Raw genomic sequence first — 15874 nt, 5'->3', positions numbered from 1 at the left:
TCCAGGCCAAGCCATGGGCTGAACGCCCCCTGGTTTGTCTGCTTAGGACTCTTTCCCTTTTTCTAGGACATGAATGCCTTCTTGTTTAGGAGAAATGCCTCTTTTGTCCAAGTGAATGATGTGGTTCTGATCGGGGTTCCCTATGATGGTGTCCACCCCTCTGGTCCTGCATATGGGCACCTGATCCAAGCGGGCCTGACCTGACCTGTAGACTCTAGCTGGAACTGGAGGAAGAGGCTCCCTTCCTCTCTAGTGACTAGGGTTCTAGCCTTGTGAGAAAGTCCCTCCAAGAGAAACAGAAACAAAAAGGGCAGAGACCTGATGGGGTCTGAGTCCCTGGCTCAGTCTTTCCCTGCCCCTCCTGCAGCCTCTTCTGAACCACGACCCCCTTCTCTGCCCTAAGGAGTTGCAGTTAAGCATCTGCAACTCAGGAGGGTGGGCTTGTGGGAAAGAAGGAAGAGGGAGGAAGTCCTGGAAGCTTTTCTGCGTGTTCAGCCTGGGGAATCCAGCCTTGGAAATTCGAGTGGAGCCAAAGCGATGGAAGGACGTAGCCAAGCCCAAGGGCCACTAGGGAAGGGCAGGCATGACGAGTGCTAACTAAAAATTGGCACTCGCACGAGTAATACACAAACTTTTATGTTAAAAATTCAAAGAAAACAGAAAAAGCAAAAGCTCCCTTGGCAACACCCCCCCGCCCCAATCCCTGTCCCCCTGTCCTCTCTGCAGGGAACTTTCGCCAGTTGAGAGGGTACTGTTTCTGACTTTGGGGTCGGCATATACATTTGTATATGTACATTTAGAAATGTATGACTTTATTTGGGCTTTTCCTTCACATCAATGAGCTTATAATTTTTGGCTTTAGAAACATTTTCGCTTTTTTTCATGTGGGTATATTGCATTCTTTTTACCTGCCACACAGTACTTCATGGTTAGATGTACTATATCACTTAACCTTTCCTCTGTTGGCATCCGGGTTGCCCCTGGTTGTTAGAAATAGGGCTATGGTGAGTATTTTTGGACATGCCTCTGAAAACAAGTGCAAGGATTTGGGGAAACACCAAGGCATGGAATTCCTGGGTCCAGGGACACTCACAATGAAATTGTAATAGACACTGCCAAAGTGCTCTCCAAAAATGTGCATCAAATCATTGTCACCAACAGCGTGTGACAGCCTGCTTTTCAGTAACACCACCTCCAGTGCTGGGTCTTATTAATCTTTATAATTCTTGCCACTCCATTGGGTAGACAGTGATATCTCTGTTGTTTTCTGTTATGGTTGTTATAGTAGTTGTTTGGTTACCTTTTTATTTTGAAATAAGTTGAGGCTAAGAGAAAAGTTGTGAAAATACAGAGTTCTCATAGCCCCTTCACCCGGCTTCTCCTAATGTTAGCATCTTGCATAACCATATATGGTGATCAAAACAAAGACATTAGCATTGGTACAATGTTATTAACTAAACTGCAGACTTTATTCAGATGTCACCAATTTTCCCACTTGTGTTCCGGTTGTTTTAAATTTTGTTTCCCTAATTACTAGAAAGATCGAATATCTTTACACATGATTTTTTGGCCATCTGTGTTTCTTCTGTAAGATGCTGGTTCAAATTCTTTGCCCGTTTTCCCCTCTTGCATTGTTTGTCTTTTTCTAATGATTTGCAGAGGTTCTTTAAGAACTCTTCCAAGTTCACACAGCTGATTAGTGAAGAGAAATCCCAGGTCTAACCTGATTGCTTATTTCCACAACAAATGCCCTATCCTCAGTTCTCCTGTCTCTTAGTTGCTTCCTTTTATTCCTGGTCTGTGTTCTGTGGTCCCTAGCTAGGGGACCACGTTCTTCTCAGCATCCCTCAGAGAAGCACAGTGGGGCCAGGGCTGCGCGTTCCTCATTTAATTCATCGTTGCTGAGCTAACAACATTAGAGATCATCTGGGATGAGCCTTTTCTGGACACCAGCTTGTTTTCTGCAAAGTCTCATCTCCATTGGCCCTGAGGCTGGTGGCAGAGAATGCCGGCTGCTGAGGCCCAAGCATGTGCCATTTGGCTGATCATCCCATCCTTAACTGCTGTCCTGGCATTCGTAAAACCTCCTGCACTGGCGGAACGGAAACTGTAGAAGGCAGGGCATAGGCATCTTGGGAGCCCTGAGAGCCTTGCAATTCTCAGAACGCCAACCAGGACACTCCAACCCCTCCCCACCTCCCCCCACCCCGCCAGGCCACTCTCTCATCCTCCAGCCGCAGCTCCGGAAATTGACAGGAGATGGCAGGCAGACGTGGGCACTGCCACTGGCAGAGATGCAAAGGCGGCATTCCTCTTGGCTGCTCTGGTGCCACCCAACCATCAGTTCCTTGAGAAGAGGGGCTGTGCCTTGATACTCTTCTCCTTCTGGCTCTAAAATGGGGCTGGCCAGAAAGCTTGTTATTTGCAGTTACTCTAGATAAGGAAGGAGATGGGGTGGAGACACCATTTGGCCCTGGTCTGGTCCAAAACATTTGGCAGGGATGGTGATGTAGTGTGTTGAATGGTGTCCCCCTCCCCAAATATATGTCCACCCAGAACCTGTGAATATGACCTAATTTGGAAAAAGCGTCTTTGAAGATGTAATTGTTAAGAACCTCAAGATGAGATCATCCTGGGTTACATTGGTCCCTAAATCCAATGACAGGTGTTCTCATAGGATAAAGACAGAGGGAGATTGGAGACGCACAGAGAAGAGAGAAGGCCATGGGAATATGGAGGCAGAGATTGGATTTATTTAGCTATAAGCCAAAAAATGCCTACAGTCACCGGAAACTGAAAGAGGGAAAGACTTCTCTCTTAGATCCTTCAGAGGGAGCGTGGTCCTGCTGGCACCTGAATTTCACACTTCTGTCTTTCAGACTGTGCGAAAATAAACTTCTGTTGTTTTAAGCCTCCTGGTTTGTGGTAATTTGTTATAGCAGCCATAGGAAACCCATATAGATGAGAAGCAACAAGGGCATTAAAAACCCGCAATCTGTGAAGGGACAACAGAAATCATCTGCCCAGTTGTCGCCTGAATAGGAAAATGAGGACCACAGGGAGGGTTGACATGCCTCTGACCAGCATAAACTAGCATCAGTGAGTTTCATTTATAGGTAACAGCTTGTGTGGTAGTATTGCTTTGCCAGCCCCACAAGGTGGCAGGTGAGGAGCTAGGCACTGGCCCTTCACCATGGAAAGAAGGTGGGAATTTTCTCTGGAAAACAGAGGGCAGGGGGTGGGGCCCACTTTGAGCACCCGTGTGAAGGGCCCGATTCCTTCCCAGCCCCCTCCAGGCCCTGGGGAAGGGCCTTAGGATTTGCATTTCTGCCAAATCCCCAGGTGAGCCTGATGCCGATCCGGGATCGCTCTTTGAGAACACTTGCTCTAAAGCAGAGCTTCTTAAACCTTAATAAGCACAGGAATCACCTAGGGATGGTGTCAAAATTCAGATTCTGACGACCCTTTGTCCTTTCTGACCCTGCTCTCTCTGCTGTCCACCTCCAGCTGCAGTTGACTGGACCATGGGCTCACCAACAGCCTATGACAAGACCCCGCTCATCCTCTCTTGAGAATCTGAATGGTGTCTGAAGAGAGACCATTGCCCACTGCTGGTGATCCCTGGGCCCAGAGACCATGGTGCAGTGCTACAAGGAGCCAAGAGCAAAATGAGCGCAGAGGCGCCGGCTCAGGAGGGGAGGAGAGGAAGTGGATGCACAGAGCCTGTGCAGGCTGGAGAGGGAGAGGATGCCTTTGCTTTCTGACAGCTCTCTAATTCCCAATTCCCATGAGCCCTAACTGGGCTGTTTGCCCTGGTGTTCTGAGAAATCCTGTATCCTTCCAATTAGCTCCTCTTTTTGCTTGAGATACTTTGAATGGGCTTTTGTTCCTTGAAGCCAAAGGGCCTTACTTAATCAGAATGTGCAAATCTATGCCCTCATCCACCAGCTCCTGAAGTGAAAACCTTTGAGTCAGGAACTACATCCTGTGTAATGTTTGTGTCCAGGACTTTGGACAGGGCCTTGCAGGGGGCTGCTGGAGAGTGTGGCGTGAATCTCTGGATACAAAGTGCACAGGTTTTAGGAGAAGGTGGAAGAGCACATTCCAAGTGAGTAGAAGGTGGAGCTGAGGCGTGGAGCTGGGTGGGCAAGTGTGGAGGCTGCACACACAGGGCAGCTGGGGCTGTAGGAGGCAAGCCAGGCTGGTAGGAAAGCTGATCACAGATGGGCAGGAGCTGGAGTTAGTTTGACAGACAGTAGGGAGCCATCCAACGTCTTTCAAGCTGGAAGGACATGACCAAGAATAGTTGTGCTTTTTTCTTTTGCAAGGACCCTAATGGCCCAGGTGAGAGGTGACATCTTGAAATAAGCCTGTAAAAATGGGAAGTAGAAAATGGATCCTAGAGATTTTTCTAGTGTAGAATCAACAGGGCATGGTAACTAGTCGAACATTGTGCTAAATTCCGGAATGGAGAGCATCCTGTTAATAGACCAGAATGTAGAAATAAAATTTCAACTTCACTATTAATCAGAGACATGCAAATTGTAAGAGATGCTGTTTTTCATCATAGCAAATTGGCAAAGATACTGGTGAGGGTGTGGTAAAATGGTCACTTCCATATTTTATAACACACACAGAGGATAAATTGAGAAACACATGATTTGGAAAGTAATTTAGCAAAATGCATTACAATCTTTAAAGATTTTCATACCCCAAGTTACCCAGTAATAAAATGACTAGATCTATCTTATAGGAATTTTCTAAAATATGTAAAGTAACTTGCAGCCAAAGATATTCTTCACAGGGCTGAGGAAACCAACCAAACATCCAATAAAGAGAACGTGAAATCTAGAAAGTTATATCAGCTGTGGAATACTACATATCCCATTCCAAATAAAGGTTCAAAGTGCACACAGAATAGTTACAGCAAAATACCAATGTATGTATCTATTTTGATTATAACTATGTAAGTGAAACACAAATAAAATACTATGTAAATGAAACACACAAATAAAAACCTGTGAATGGAAAATAAATGACAGAATGGAACTATTCCAAAAATTTAACAGTTATTGTGCTTTTTTCCTACTTTTCTGTGCTTTCCATTTTTTCTCCAAAGCACAATAAAATAACAATAAAAAGAAGTCCCTGGAGCCTAATAAAGCAGCCTGAACTAAGAACACAATCACTGGCTATTGTAACTAAAACCCCAGATCCTGTCTCTCGTTCGCTGACTTCCCTGTGGAGGCAGGAACACGTGGGAGGACTCAGTTTTGCTGTTCCGCTGTGTCTTTGTCTCATCAGCTCTGAGGATGTTTAATTCTCAAGTACGGTGCTGGGCACATGGGCAGTCTGCACCATGGATGCCTGTTGACCTGTGACTTCATTTCCTGCGGCCGCTGTAACAAATTACCACAAACTGGGTGGCTTAAGAGAACAGACATTTATCCTCCCAGCTCTGGAGGCCGAAAGTCTGAAGTCCGTGTTACGGAGCCCAAATCAAGGGGCTATCAGACTAGTGCTCCTTCCGGAGGCTCTGAGGGGAGGGTCTGTTCTTTGCCTCCTTCAGCTCCTAGTGGCTGTCGTTGAGCCTTGGCTGGTGGCCACATCACTTCAATCTCTGCTTCCATCTTCCACGGCCTTTTCCAATCCTGTGTGTGTCATTTTATTCTGCTTCCTTCTTATAAGGGCCGTTGTGAGTATATTTAGGGCCTACTTGAATAATACAAGATAATTTCCCTACCTCGAGATCCTTAACTTAATCATATCTACAAAGTTGTCTTCTTTTTTCTTCCTTTTAAGATAACATTCACAGGTTCCAGGGATTAGGACGTGGATATCTTCCGGGGAGACACCGTTCAATTTATTACAATCAGCTTTAAGAATTAAGCAACTTTGTTGATGGGTACTTTTTTATATATATTTTTTGAATATCACCCCTGACTATAATTACTCCAAAGTTCTTGGGCCCTTAGGACATGAGCCTGCCTGCTCTTATCCTACTGACCTGCAGGTGGCAGCACAGGAGCACTCAAAATTCAGGGTCGCAGGAAAAAAGACACAAAACCTTCCGCGTTTCAGTCTAACTGCGGAGGGATCCCTCTTCTGGCTCTGTGATGCTGCCACTGTTTACCGCCAGGCACCCACCCTCATATCGCATCCCACTGGGCAGAGTGGGAGAGATTAAGGGATGAGGATGACTCCACCTCTGGGAGCACCACCCAGAGGAACCGTAAGCTGATTTGGGGAAGATGGCATTTGGGGGTGTGCCAGGTGCTGTCCTGCAAACTTTTGCTCTAAGACCTGGGCACCATGTAATGAGATAACATGTATATCTAGCCTGTCCTTGGTGCTTAGTGTATCTTAACTGTGGGTGCACGTACCTCCCCTCATTTAATCCTTGTAACAAACCCACAATATAAGTCTTAGCATCTCATTTTACAGAAGAGGATATTGAAGCACAGAAGGGTGGCCTTGGTTGTCCAGCATTACCTGGCATACAAATAGCAATGCTGGGCTTTGAATCCAAGTGTCAGTGACTCAGAGTCCAGCTGTGTCCTCCTGTGCTAGCTGAGGAGATGCTGGATGGTGAATCACAAATCTTCCACACAAAGTTACTTCTAGATGAGCATGGAAAAACCCCAAGATTTTCCTTGGAGAGGCATGTTTTGCAGACTAGGGTGTGCAGAGGGAACGGGGGCTGAGGAAGGAAGCTGATCCCAGCTGCTGGGCTGGGAGGCAGAAGACCAGAGTTGTGTCCTATTTCTGCTGTCCCATTGCTGTGTGACATTGGGCAAGTCCTGACCCTCTCTGAGCTTTCCTTTACTCATCTGTGGAATAGAGCATCTCTCGGGTCCTTGCTGATTCTCACTATCCAGGGAAACCAGAAGCTCCAGCACCAAACTTTTCATTAACTAACCCCCAACCCCAAGCGGTGACTATTCAGTTCAGGGGGTTTTGCTGGGAGAGAATTCTTAAATAAGGCCACAAAGAGAAATGCTGGGCAGTCTGAGCACATCACAGCCCCAGAGCCGGGGTTCATTTCTCCACTGGTCCTACCTTAGCTTTCACCTGTCACACATGGGGCACTGCAGGAAGCAGATGCTCAGATGGGGTTCGGAGTGCAAAAGGAGAACAGGGGGAAACAGGTGAAGGCAGGAGAGCCATCAGACTGGGATGCAGGCCTGTCTGCCACCATCTCTGCTGGCCAGCGGGGCTTGGGGCAATGGCTGCCTTTCAGAGGAGGCCGAGTCAGGGGGAGATGGTCAGGCCCTGGTACTACTGTCTTGCTCTGTCGTTAGCTGCCTGAGGGTGCAGTCCCCGTGTGTGTGTGTGTGTGTGTGTGTGTGTGTGTGTGTGTGTATGCACATGCGCAATGCCTGTGTCCCTCTGGCACTCAGATGGGGGCCGCCAGCTCTGGGTGCCTCTGACTGGTGGCAGCTTGGCTCAGCCACCTGGATTCGGCCCAGTCCCTGGGAAGTGGGTTGGCCAAGGGAGGCAGAGCCTGCAGCTAAAAGAGGATCCTGGTCCTGGGGTCAGGGCAGGAGCAGGGGACGCTGGGCCAGTGAAGAACAGCAGTGGCAGCTGCACCGCAAGATTTCTGGAGCCGGTTCAGCTCCTCGCCTGGGTGGTTTAGCACTTGCCACAACCCTTGGAGGCAGGAGGTAGGTAGTATTAACCCCCCCCCCCAATATTTTATAGATAAAATGTTCTGAGTGTTTGCCTCTGTGGGTAGAACAGGGAGGATAGAGTTGGACTCATCCTTCCCTGAATCTGTTTGGATGTGGGTGGGGGCTGAGGTTGGGGGGCTTCCTTCCTCAGACCCTCTGCCTTGCGAATCCTCTCCTTGGAGGCAGGCGTCAGCCCTGCCGCAGGGAGCTCTAGTCCAGCGGCCTCAGAGCCACCCTGACTGCAAGTCCCTAAGAGAGAGGAGTCCCCTTGGCCCCAGTCTAGGTGGTGAGGGGGACCAAGAGGCCTCAGCTCCATCCAGCCCTCCCTACAGATCTGCCAGAGGGCCGGAGCCCACCCTCACAGGCACAGGGACGCGGGTCAGCAGCGGGGAGGCGGCCGGGCTGGGAAGGAGCCAGAGCCTGCGGAGGCCGCTCTGTCCAGGCCAGATGGTCCCTGGCTCTGGTGGGAGGGGCTGCCGGCACCTCCGGTCAGTGTCCTGGCCCAGGTCCCTCCCAGCCTTCAGGTGCAGTTTACTGAGGGGGCTGCACTTCATCCCCCGTGAGCGGGGCTTTCTTTGAGATGCCCTTTACTTGCATCACCCGCCCTGACGGCCACCTTACTCCCCACTTCCAGGGCCCAACCAGATCCCTCAGAGTCTCATGTCCACACCAACCCAGGCCCAGCAGGACCTCTGGAACGCGGTCTGTGCCATGGGGCCTTCCCTTACAGTGTCCCCTGTTCCTCTGCAGTTCAGGCTGGATCAACTTGTCATTCATTCATCCATTCATTCCTCCAACAAATGTAAACCAAGCACTTACTATATCCCAGGCCCTGTGCTACACAGACAGACAAGATGGAGAAGCCCCTGCCCTCACGAAGCTGATGTGACTAGGGGAGATGAGAAAACTGGTGAACACGGCTTATGGTGATGTGATGGAGGATGGGGCTACTTTAGGAAGGGTCATCAAGGAAGGCCTCCCTGAGGAGGGGGCATTTGAGCTGGAGCTGGAAGGATAAGAAACCGGCTAGACCTAGTTTTGGGGGTAGGAGGAGGGAAAGTTCAGGCAGAGAAACCAGCAGGCGGGAAGGCCCTGGGGGAAGATGTGTGTGGTGAGGCTGGTGTGTACTCGCTGGTGGGGGTGCTAGAGGCAGGAATGCTGGATGTGAAGGGGAGGAAGTCAGGGCCAGAACTCAAAGGCTTGTAGGAGGTAGATTTGATTCTGAAAGGTTTTCACAAAAGGGAGTAATAGAAACAGAGTTAACATTCACACTGCTTTTCCTACATGCAGGGCCTATGCAGTCAAACCTCCCCAACACCCCATGGTAGGTCCTATTATTACCCCATTCTACAGGTGAGGAAACTGAGGAACTGAGAGGTTAAGTCACTTGCTCAGTGACAAACTACAGCTCAGTGATGGAGCTGGAATTTCCAGTGGGCCGCTGGTTCTAGAACTGATCACTGTCCCACCCTGCCTCCTGGGGTATGACTCCCTCACCTCCAACATAGCCCCCTCCAGACACCTTCCTTCACCCCAGAGTTTGTTGCTTCTGCATAAGCAACATATAAACATACCATATGGCCTGAGAAACTGTGGGGTCCCTAAGGGGTCACCTTGTCCATGCCCTTGCCTCCAGGTGGACTTGGTATTATAAGTCCTATTTTGAAGATGAGACTACTGAGGCCCAGGGGGGTGGTTAAGAGACTGGTCCACCATCCAGAGCCAGGGAAGGAAGCACGGGACTAGAGCCATGGTCTCCTAAATTCCCCCACTCCACCTCCAATCTCACCAGCCCCTCTTTGAGACAATTCTCAGGTTGGTTCTTCTCTGTTCTCCATCCCCCACCCTTCCCCTAGCTGGAAAGCAGCCTCCCTCTGTGTCCATCTCAGGCTGGTGTACACAGCAGGTGCTTCCTTCAGGTCTGTGGATGCAACAGGTGGATGAAGGCAGGAACACACCAGACATGGAGTTGCTGTCCAGGACACCTAGAGCAGTGGTGTTTAGCAGGATGCGTGGATGTGAGCTGACGCTTGAAGGCTGCTTAGGAATGTTCCAGTGAGCCAGGGAGCAAGGTTGGTGTATTTCTATCTGGAATGGGAAGGGTATCTCAGCCAGAGGGAACAGCATGTGCAAAGAGAGGGAGAGGACGTGAGGTGATCAAGGGACAGTGACGGTTCAGTTAGACCTGAGCATGAGGAGGTGACGGGCAATGAGGCTGGGGCAGGGCTGCAGGGAAGGGGTGGGTCCTGTGCCAAGGACCCTCCTGGCCCTGCATGGACTTATTCGGTGGTCACTGCTTTCTTACAGTCCTAACAGACAAAGAGGCTCCGTCTGGTAGATATGGAATATCTTTAATGCCCCAATTTCTTTTTGCCACGCATGGCTTTGCTCTGCGATATTCAGGAGGCACATGTCCCAGGAGCCTGGTTCACAAGGGAGCCTGGGTTGACGTGCTCTTCTTTACCTTCAGGCCTTTTCTCTTGTGCAGCCCCGTTCAGGGCAGGTGAGCATCGTGGGCGTGGGCCTGGGCCTGGGCCTGGGCGTGAGTGTGGCCTAGCTCTGAGGGCATCAGTCGCATCAGCTCCTCTGAGGCCCCAGGGGAAGCACAGGGCAGCTCGTCAGGATCCAGGTTGGCATCGCTCCAGCCCTCGGAGCTGTCACTGTGGCCGTCCAGACTGGTGGCTTCATCCTCAGATATAATGACAATCTCAGCCATGTCCTGCCCAAGGTTGCTGTCTAAATCCTCTGCCAGGTGGTCAGTGGCCCCCTCAACCTCACTGGTTCTGTGGATGTCTACTGCATCCTCCTGCTTCTGCTCAGAGCCAACTGAAGGGGCACTGCAGAGCCCTGGCGCAGGCCGGCCAGGGGTCTTGGCTCTGCCCTGGCCAGCCCAGAAGAGGGTGAGCTCTTGGCGGCAGGCAGCCACAGCCAGGCTGGTGAGCAGGGTGCTGGACACCAGGTAGAGCAGGGCAGGCTGGCCCATCTGCATGAGGGCCATGGCAGCAAAGGTGACCAGCAGGCCCACGGCATAGGCTGCGGTGCAGGCCATGAAGTAGACCTGGCGTGAGCGGATTTGCACATCAAAGCGGTGACAATAGGCCACCAGGAAGCCTGGGACCACTATGTCCCCGAAGCCGAGGATGGAGAAGGGCTGGTCACACAGGGTCAAGGCTGAGAAGCTCAGCCGGGGCACCCTGAGCACCATGGGCAGCCTCTCATGGCTCAGGGAATCTGCTGGGCCCGAGGCCACCTCCACCATGATGCTCTCGCCAGTCCTGGTGAGGAGGGGCGTGACAAAGACAAAGAAGACATCAAAGGCCAGCAGGGCCAGCAGGAAGGAGGCACAGCTCTTGAGTGTGGGCAGGCGCACGCGCCGCAGGACGAGGAGGCAGTAGGCCACGCCCAGCGTGTCCTGCAGGAGCCACGCCCAGCGGTCCTCGTTGCGGTAGGCAACCCAGAGGACGGTCACCACCATGCACAAGATGGCCAGCAGCATCAGGGGCAGCTGCAGACAGGCCCGCCGGCCAGGCAGGAGCCACTGGTGTTGCTGCAGGGGCAGGTGGTGCACCACAGGTGCCAGGCAGCTGTAGAGGCCAGTGCCCGCGCCCAGGCCGAAGATGGCGATCATGACATAGACAAAGCAGTCGTAGAAGAAGTAGAGCAGCAGCATGATGGAGCAGGACATGGCGACCACTGCGCCCGTCATGGCCAGCGTGAAGTCCACTGGCATGTCCTCGTCTTCTTCCTCGTGCCCCCGCTGGGCTGCCACTGCTTCCTGCTGATTGTGACCACCAGGCCCCCCTCCCCCTCGGGCCCGGCGCCGCTGCAGCCGATCAGACTCGGTCAGGCCAGCCCAGTAGCCACCCGCGGCCACAGTGCCTACAGCCAGGATGAAGATGACCACCATGTTGTAGTCAAGGATGGGATCTGGGGGTGCGTACAAGGCCATGTGGACCCCGGCACCATTGTGGGTGTGACTGAGGATGTCCAGCATGTCGGTGTAGCGGAGCACGGCCACGGGGATGGTGAGGTCTGGCAGGGGCTTGTGGGGGTCCTGGGACGCCAGGGTGATGTCTGAGCACTGTTGGTCGCTGACCCTGCTGACAATGAGCAGCCCGTGTGCACCTCGGCCCTGAGCCAGCCAGCCTTTGGCGTAGAAGCTGCAGTTGCCCCTCATGACCATGGCGGTGGTCTGGCGGAGGGGCCGCTGGCTGGGCAAGCCAGGGTGGTCCTGGTGGGAGAAGTCCTCTCCTGGACACCACGGTGTCTTGGTGCCATCGTGCAGGGGTAGGAGCGGGGCATGGTGCAGGTCCCGGGGCAGGGTGACATAGTCGGAGCGGAACAGGACGCAGTAGTCTTTGCTCCAATTCTCCGACACCACGTGGACCACGCCATACTCCCCCTGGGCCATGGCGCTGGTGAGGAGGAGGAGGAGGAGGAGGAGGAAACCCCGGCACGCCATCCTCCCTGGGCACCTACTGCTGCGTCCCAGTGTGACAGCTGCTCACAGCCCGCTTCCCCCTCCCAGGGGCTGGGTGTGGCCCTCTGTCACAGAGTGGCTTTGCCTCCTGTCTAGGAAACCAGGACCACACCTACCTGGTCACAGAGCTGTGCAGCCTGGCCTGGGCACTGCCGTGGAGCACAGGGTCCCTCTTAGGATCCTGTCCCCAACCCTGCCACCTGGTAGAGAGGTCATCTGGGTCCCTGCTCTCGGCCCAGCCCCCAGTGGAGCTGGACCAGGTAATTTGAAATAAGATATGAGAGGATGGGTTGAGGATCTCAAACAGGTTTCTGGACCAGATTTGCCCCTTACCCACTGGGCAACTGGGGCAGATGTCTCTCCTCTCTGTGCCTTTTTCTTTAACTGTGAAGAAATAAAGACATTAGAGCAGAGAGTTTCCAAGGCCCCTGGGAGCCCTGACCTCAGCGACATTGTATACTTTTATTGAGCTCTTACTAAGTGCCAGTTACTTTACACATGGCACCCCTGCAAGGAGGTATCACTATACCCGAGGCTACGAGCTGCCCTTTAAATCCATGCCCCTTTGTGCAGGCACATGACTGGAATTTCATTCGCAGACTCCCTTGGATTTAGGAATGGCCATGTGGCCATTTCTTGCCAATGGAATTGAGCAGAAATGATGTGAGTCCCTCAGGAAACTGGACAGAGAGTGTAGGGCTCTTTGTCTCTCTCTTTCCCTTTCTCACAAGTCAGTCATGGACAGGCCATTGGCTATGGAGAGGAGGATGTTGTCCTAAGGGATGGGAAGAAAAGAGATGAAAGGAACGGGATCCTCAGATGTCTGCAGGGAGCAGGGTCATGGGATGCTCACCATGGACTGTTAGATACATTATCTTCCTTAAGTCATAGGCTTATTGTGAGTCTCTTTGTTACAGCAGCTTAACCTTACCTGAATACCCCCACTTCATGGATGAGTAAACCAAGGCTCAGAGAAGGGCACCCTGGGGGCCCCAGCCCCAGCCCCAGGCCCCAGATCCAGCTCTCACACTGGACACATCCCTTAGGTCTTGCTCTGTCCAGGGAACTGCCCTGTCCTGCCCTGCTCTCTGCTTGAAGCTTCCTGGTCCTGCAGCTCTGATATCTGCCTGCTCCTGCCCGCCTCCACCTCACCTGCTGCTCATTTTTGTCCTTCAGGCCCTACCCCCATCAACGTCTCCACCGCCAAGTCCAGGAGAAGAGAGGCCCCATTCTGCACATGTCATGAACACAAATCAGGTCTTACTTTCTTTATAGCTCTGATCTCAGCCTTAGGTTTTTGCGTGGATGTGTGTTTCCATGTTTATTTTCTGTCTTCTGCAGGTCGAGCTCCATGGGCACAGGGACCTTATCTACCCACTGCCCTCAGATTCTGGGACAGAAAGTGATGCTCAGGAACTATGTGTGGGACGCACGAGTGAGTGACCCCGTTTTACAGCAGAAAAGACCGAGGTGTAGGGTAGTGAAGGGACTTTTCCAAGGTGACATGTGAGTGGCAGAGACGAGACCCAAACCCAGGTGGAGTTTCTGGCTAAGCCTGCTCTGCTCTGTGTGGGGTGCTCAGGGCCCTGTGCGATTGGCCTGCTTATCCTGGATGATTGGGACTGGGTGGGAGGTGGGTTTATTCAAAAGATCAGTTAAAGATGGGAATCGTTAAAAAGTCACCTACATACTTTACACATTGTATTAGTTCCTTGGGCTGCCTTACATAAATGACCACAAACTGGGTGGCTTAAAGGAGCACAAGTTTATTATCTGTCAGTCTGGGGCTAGAAGTCTGTTGTGGACTGAATGTGTGCTCCCCCAAATTCATATGCTGAAGCCCCAATCCCCAGTGTGATGGTATGTGGCAGTGAAGCCTTTGGGAGGCAATTAAGTCCTGAGGGTGGAGTCCTCATAAGGAGATTAGTGAGACAAGAGAGATGATCTCATGCTCCACCACATGAGGACACAGCAAGAAAGCGGCTGTCTGCAAACCAGGACACAGCCCACACCAAGAATTGAGTCGGCCGGCACCTTGATCTTGGACTTCCCAGCCTCCAGAACTGTGAGAAATAAATGCTTGTTGTTTAAGCCACCCAGCCCATGGTGTGTGCTGTGGCAGCACATGCTGACTAAGACAAAGTCCAAAATCACGGTGTCAGTGGGGCCACGCTCCCTCTGAGATTCAGGGTAGAATCCTTCCTCATCTCTTCTGGATTTGGATGGCAATCTTTGTTTTCCTTGGCTTGCAGCTGCGTCACTCCAGTCCCTGCCTCTGTTTTCACATGGCATCCTCCCTGTGTGTCTCTGTGTCTCTTGTCTTCTCATAAGGACACCAGTCATATTGGACTAGGGCCCATCCTAATGATCTCAATTATATCTGCAGAGACCTTCTTTCCAAACAAGGTCACATTTACAGGTACCAGTGGTTAGGACTGACATCACTTCTGGGAACACATCTTGACCTGTGAAACACATTTTAACATCTAACGAGTAAGTGTACAGTCACTGATCTTTCTCAAGACCTCTTCTTGGATTACAGGTCTGTCCCTGCAGTTCCGAGTCGTCTTCCTTATGAAATCCCCACTGATGAGATGCCATCTCCAACGTCCAGCTTTGGATTCTTTGAGGCGGAGGGTGAGCTTAAGGGACCTTGCAAAGTGGTTGAAAAATTGAACCATGTAGACTCTGACAATCTCCTCCCATCCAGTTGTTTACTTGTCTCATCCACACCTGATCTGACAGCTAATGAATATTGTGTATGACTCAGATTGTGTCTTTTAGAACATTCTACTGTGTTTGCACAAGAAATAATGTCTGAATGCTTGTTTGTGTATTTCTATGTCATCCATTAATATAACATTTAATTAGATTATGAACAGTAATTACAACAACAAGGTAACTGTCAGGGACACTTTGGAGAACAAGGACAACAGCCTGGTGTGGGGAGAAGGGGCCGGACCAGGGGAGGAGGCTGCCAGCTGCCCCCTTGGTGGGCTCCCATTACAGAGGGAGGGCTGGTGTGGTGGAAGGGGGCTGTTAGGGGAGGGACATCTGGCTTATACAGTTCTTATGAGAGAGCAGCCGTGTCTAGACTGGGTGTATCTCTCTGCATCCGAGCACAGATGTTGGGCACAGATAAAGCTCTCTCCAGCCTCCTGTCTACTGATGTTCAGCTTAGACTCTACCTCAGGGCCCTGCTCTCCACACAGGGAATCTTGGGTCTTTTGAAAAACCAAAGACTAAGACACCTATTGGGATGGCCATTATTAAAAAAAAATAAAAATATGGTAACAGATTTTGGCAATGATGTGGAGAAATTAGAATCTTCGTATGTTGCTAGTGGGGATGTTGTAAATGGTGCAGCTACTGTGGAAAACTGTTGGCGGTTCCTTGATCAGTTAAACAGAGAGTTACCATATGACCCAGCAATTCCACTCCTGGGCACATACCCAAAAGAATGGAAAACAGATGTTCAAACAAAAACTTGTACATGAGTGTTTATAGCAGCACTCTTCATGATAACTTGGAAGAGATGAACCCAAGTGTCCTTCAACTAATGAATGGGTAATGGAAGTGTGGTCTACCCATACAATGGAATATCATTCAGCCATACAAAAGGATGAAGTTCTGATGCCCACCGCAGTGTGGGTGAACCTTGAAAACAGCTGAAAGAAGCCAGACTCAAAAGGACAAATATCGCATGATTCTACTTTTATGAAAT

General features: G+C 51.1%; 1 protein-coding gene and 1 long non-coding RNA gene across 2 annotated transcripts; one reads left to right on the top strand and one right to left on the bottom strand.

Annotated features, from left to right (window-relative positions):
* Positions 1-10164: 10164 nt before the first annotated feature.
* Positions 10165-12185, bottom strand: SPPL2C (signal peptide peptidase like 2C). The gene has a single exon (XM_074341901.1). The coding sequence runs from the start codon at positions 12130-12132 to the stop codon at positions 10165-10167; it is 1968 nt and encodes a 655-aa protein (XP_074198002.1). The 5' UTR covers positions 12133-12185.
* A 1139-nt stretch (positions 12186-13324) lies between these two features.
* LOC141573531 (uncharacterized) lies at positions 13325-14966 on the top strand. Its single transcript, XR_012499313.1, has 3 exons — positions 13325-13407; positions 13492-13585; positions 14693-14966. It is a non-coding gene; the product is annotated as an uncharacterized LOC141573531 (long non-coding RNA).
* Positions 14967-15874: the final 908 nt, after the last annotated feature.

The sequence above is a fragment of the Camelus bactrianus genome, chromosome 16 (assembly GCF_048773025.1).
Source record: "Camelus bactrianus isolate YW-2024 breed Bactrian camel chromosome 16, ASM4877302v1, whole genome shotgun sequence".
Lineage (NCBI taxonomy): Eukaryota > Metazoa > Chordata > Mammalia > Artiodactyla > Camelidae > Camelus > Camelus bactrianus.
The sequence above is the reverse complement of the archived record's forward strand: the minus strand, read 5'-3'. Positions and strand labels throughout refer to the sequence as shown.

Excerpts from the sequence above, each read along its gene's own strand:
- SPPL2C (XM_074341901.1), bottom strand. The coding sequence starts at position 12,132 with ATGGCGTGCCGGGGTTTCCTCCTCCTCCTCCTCCTCCTCCTCACCAGC.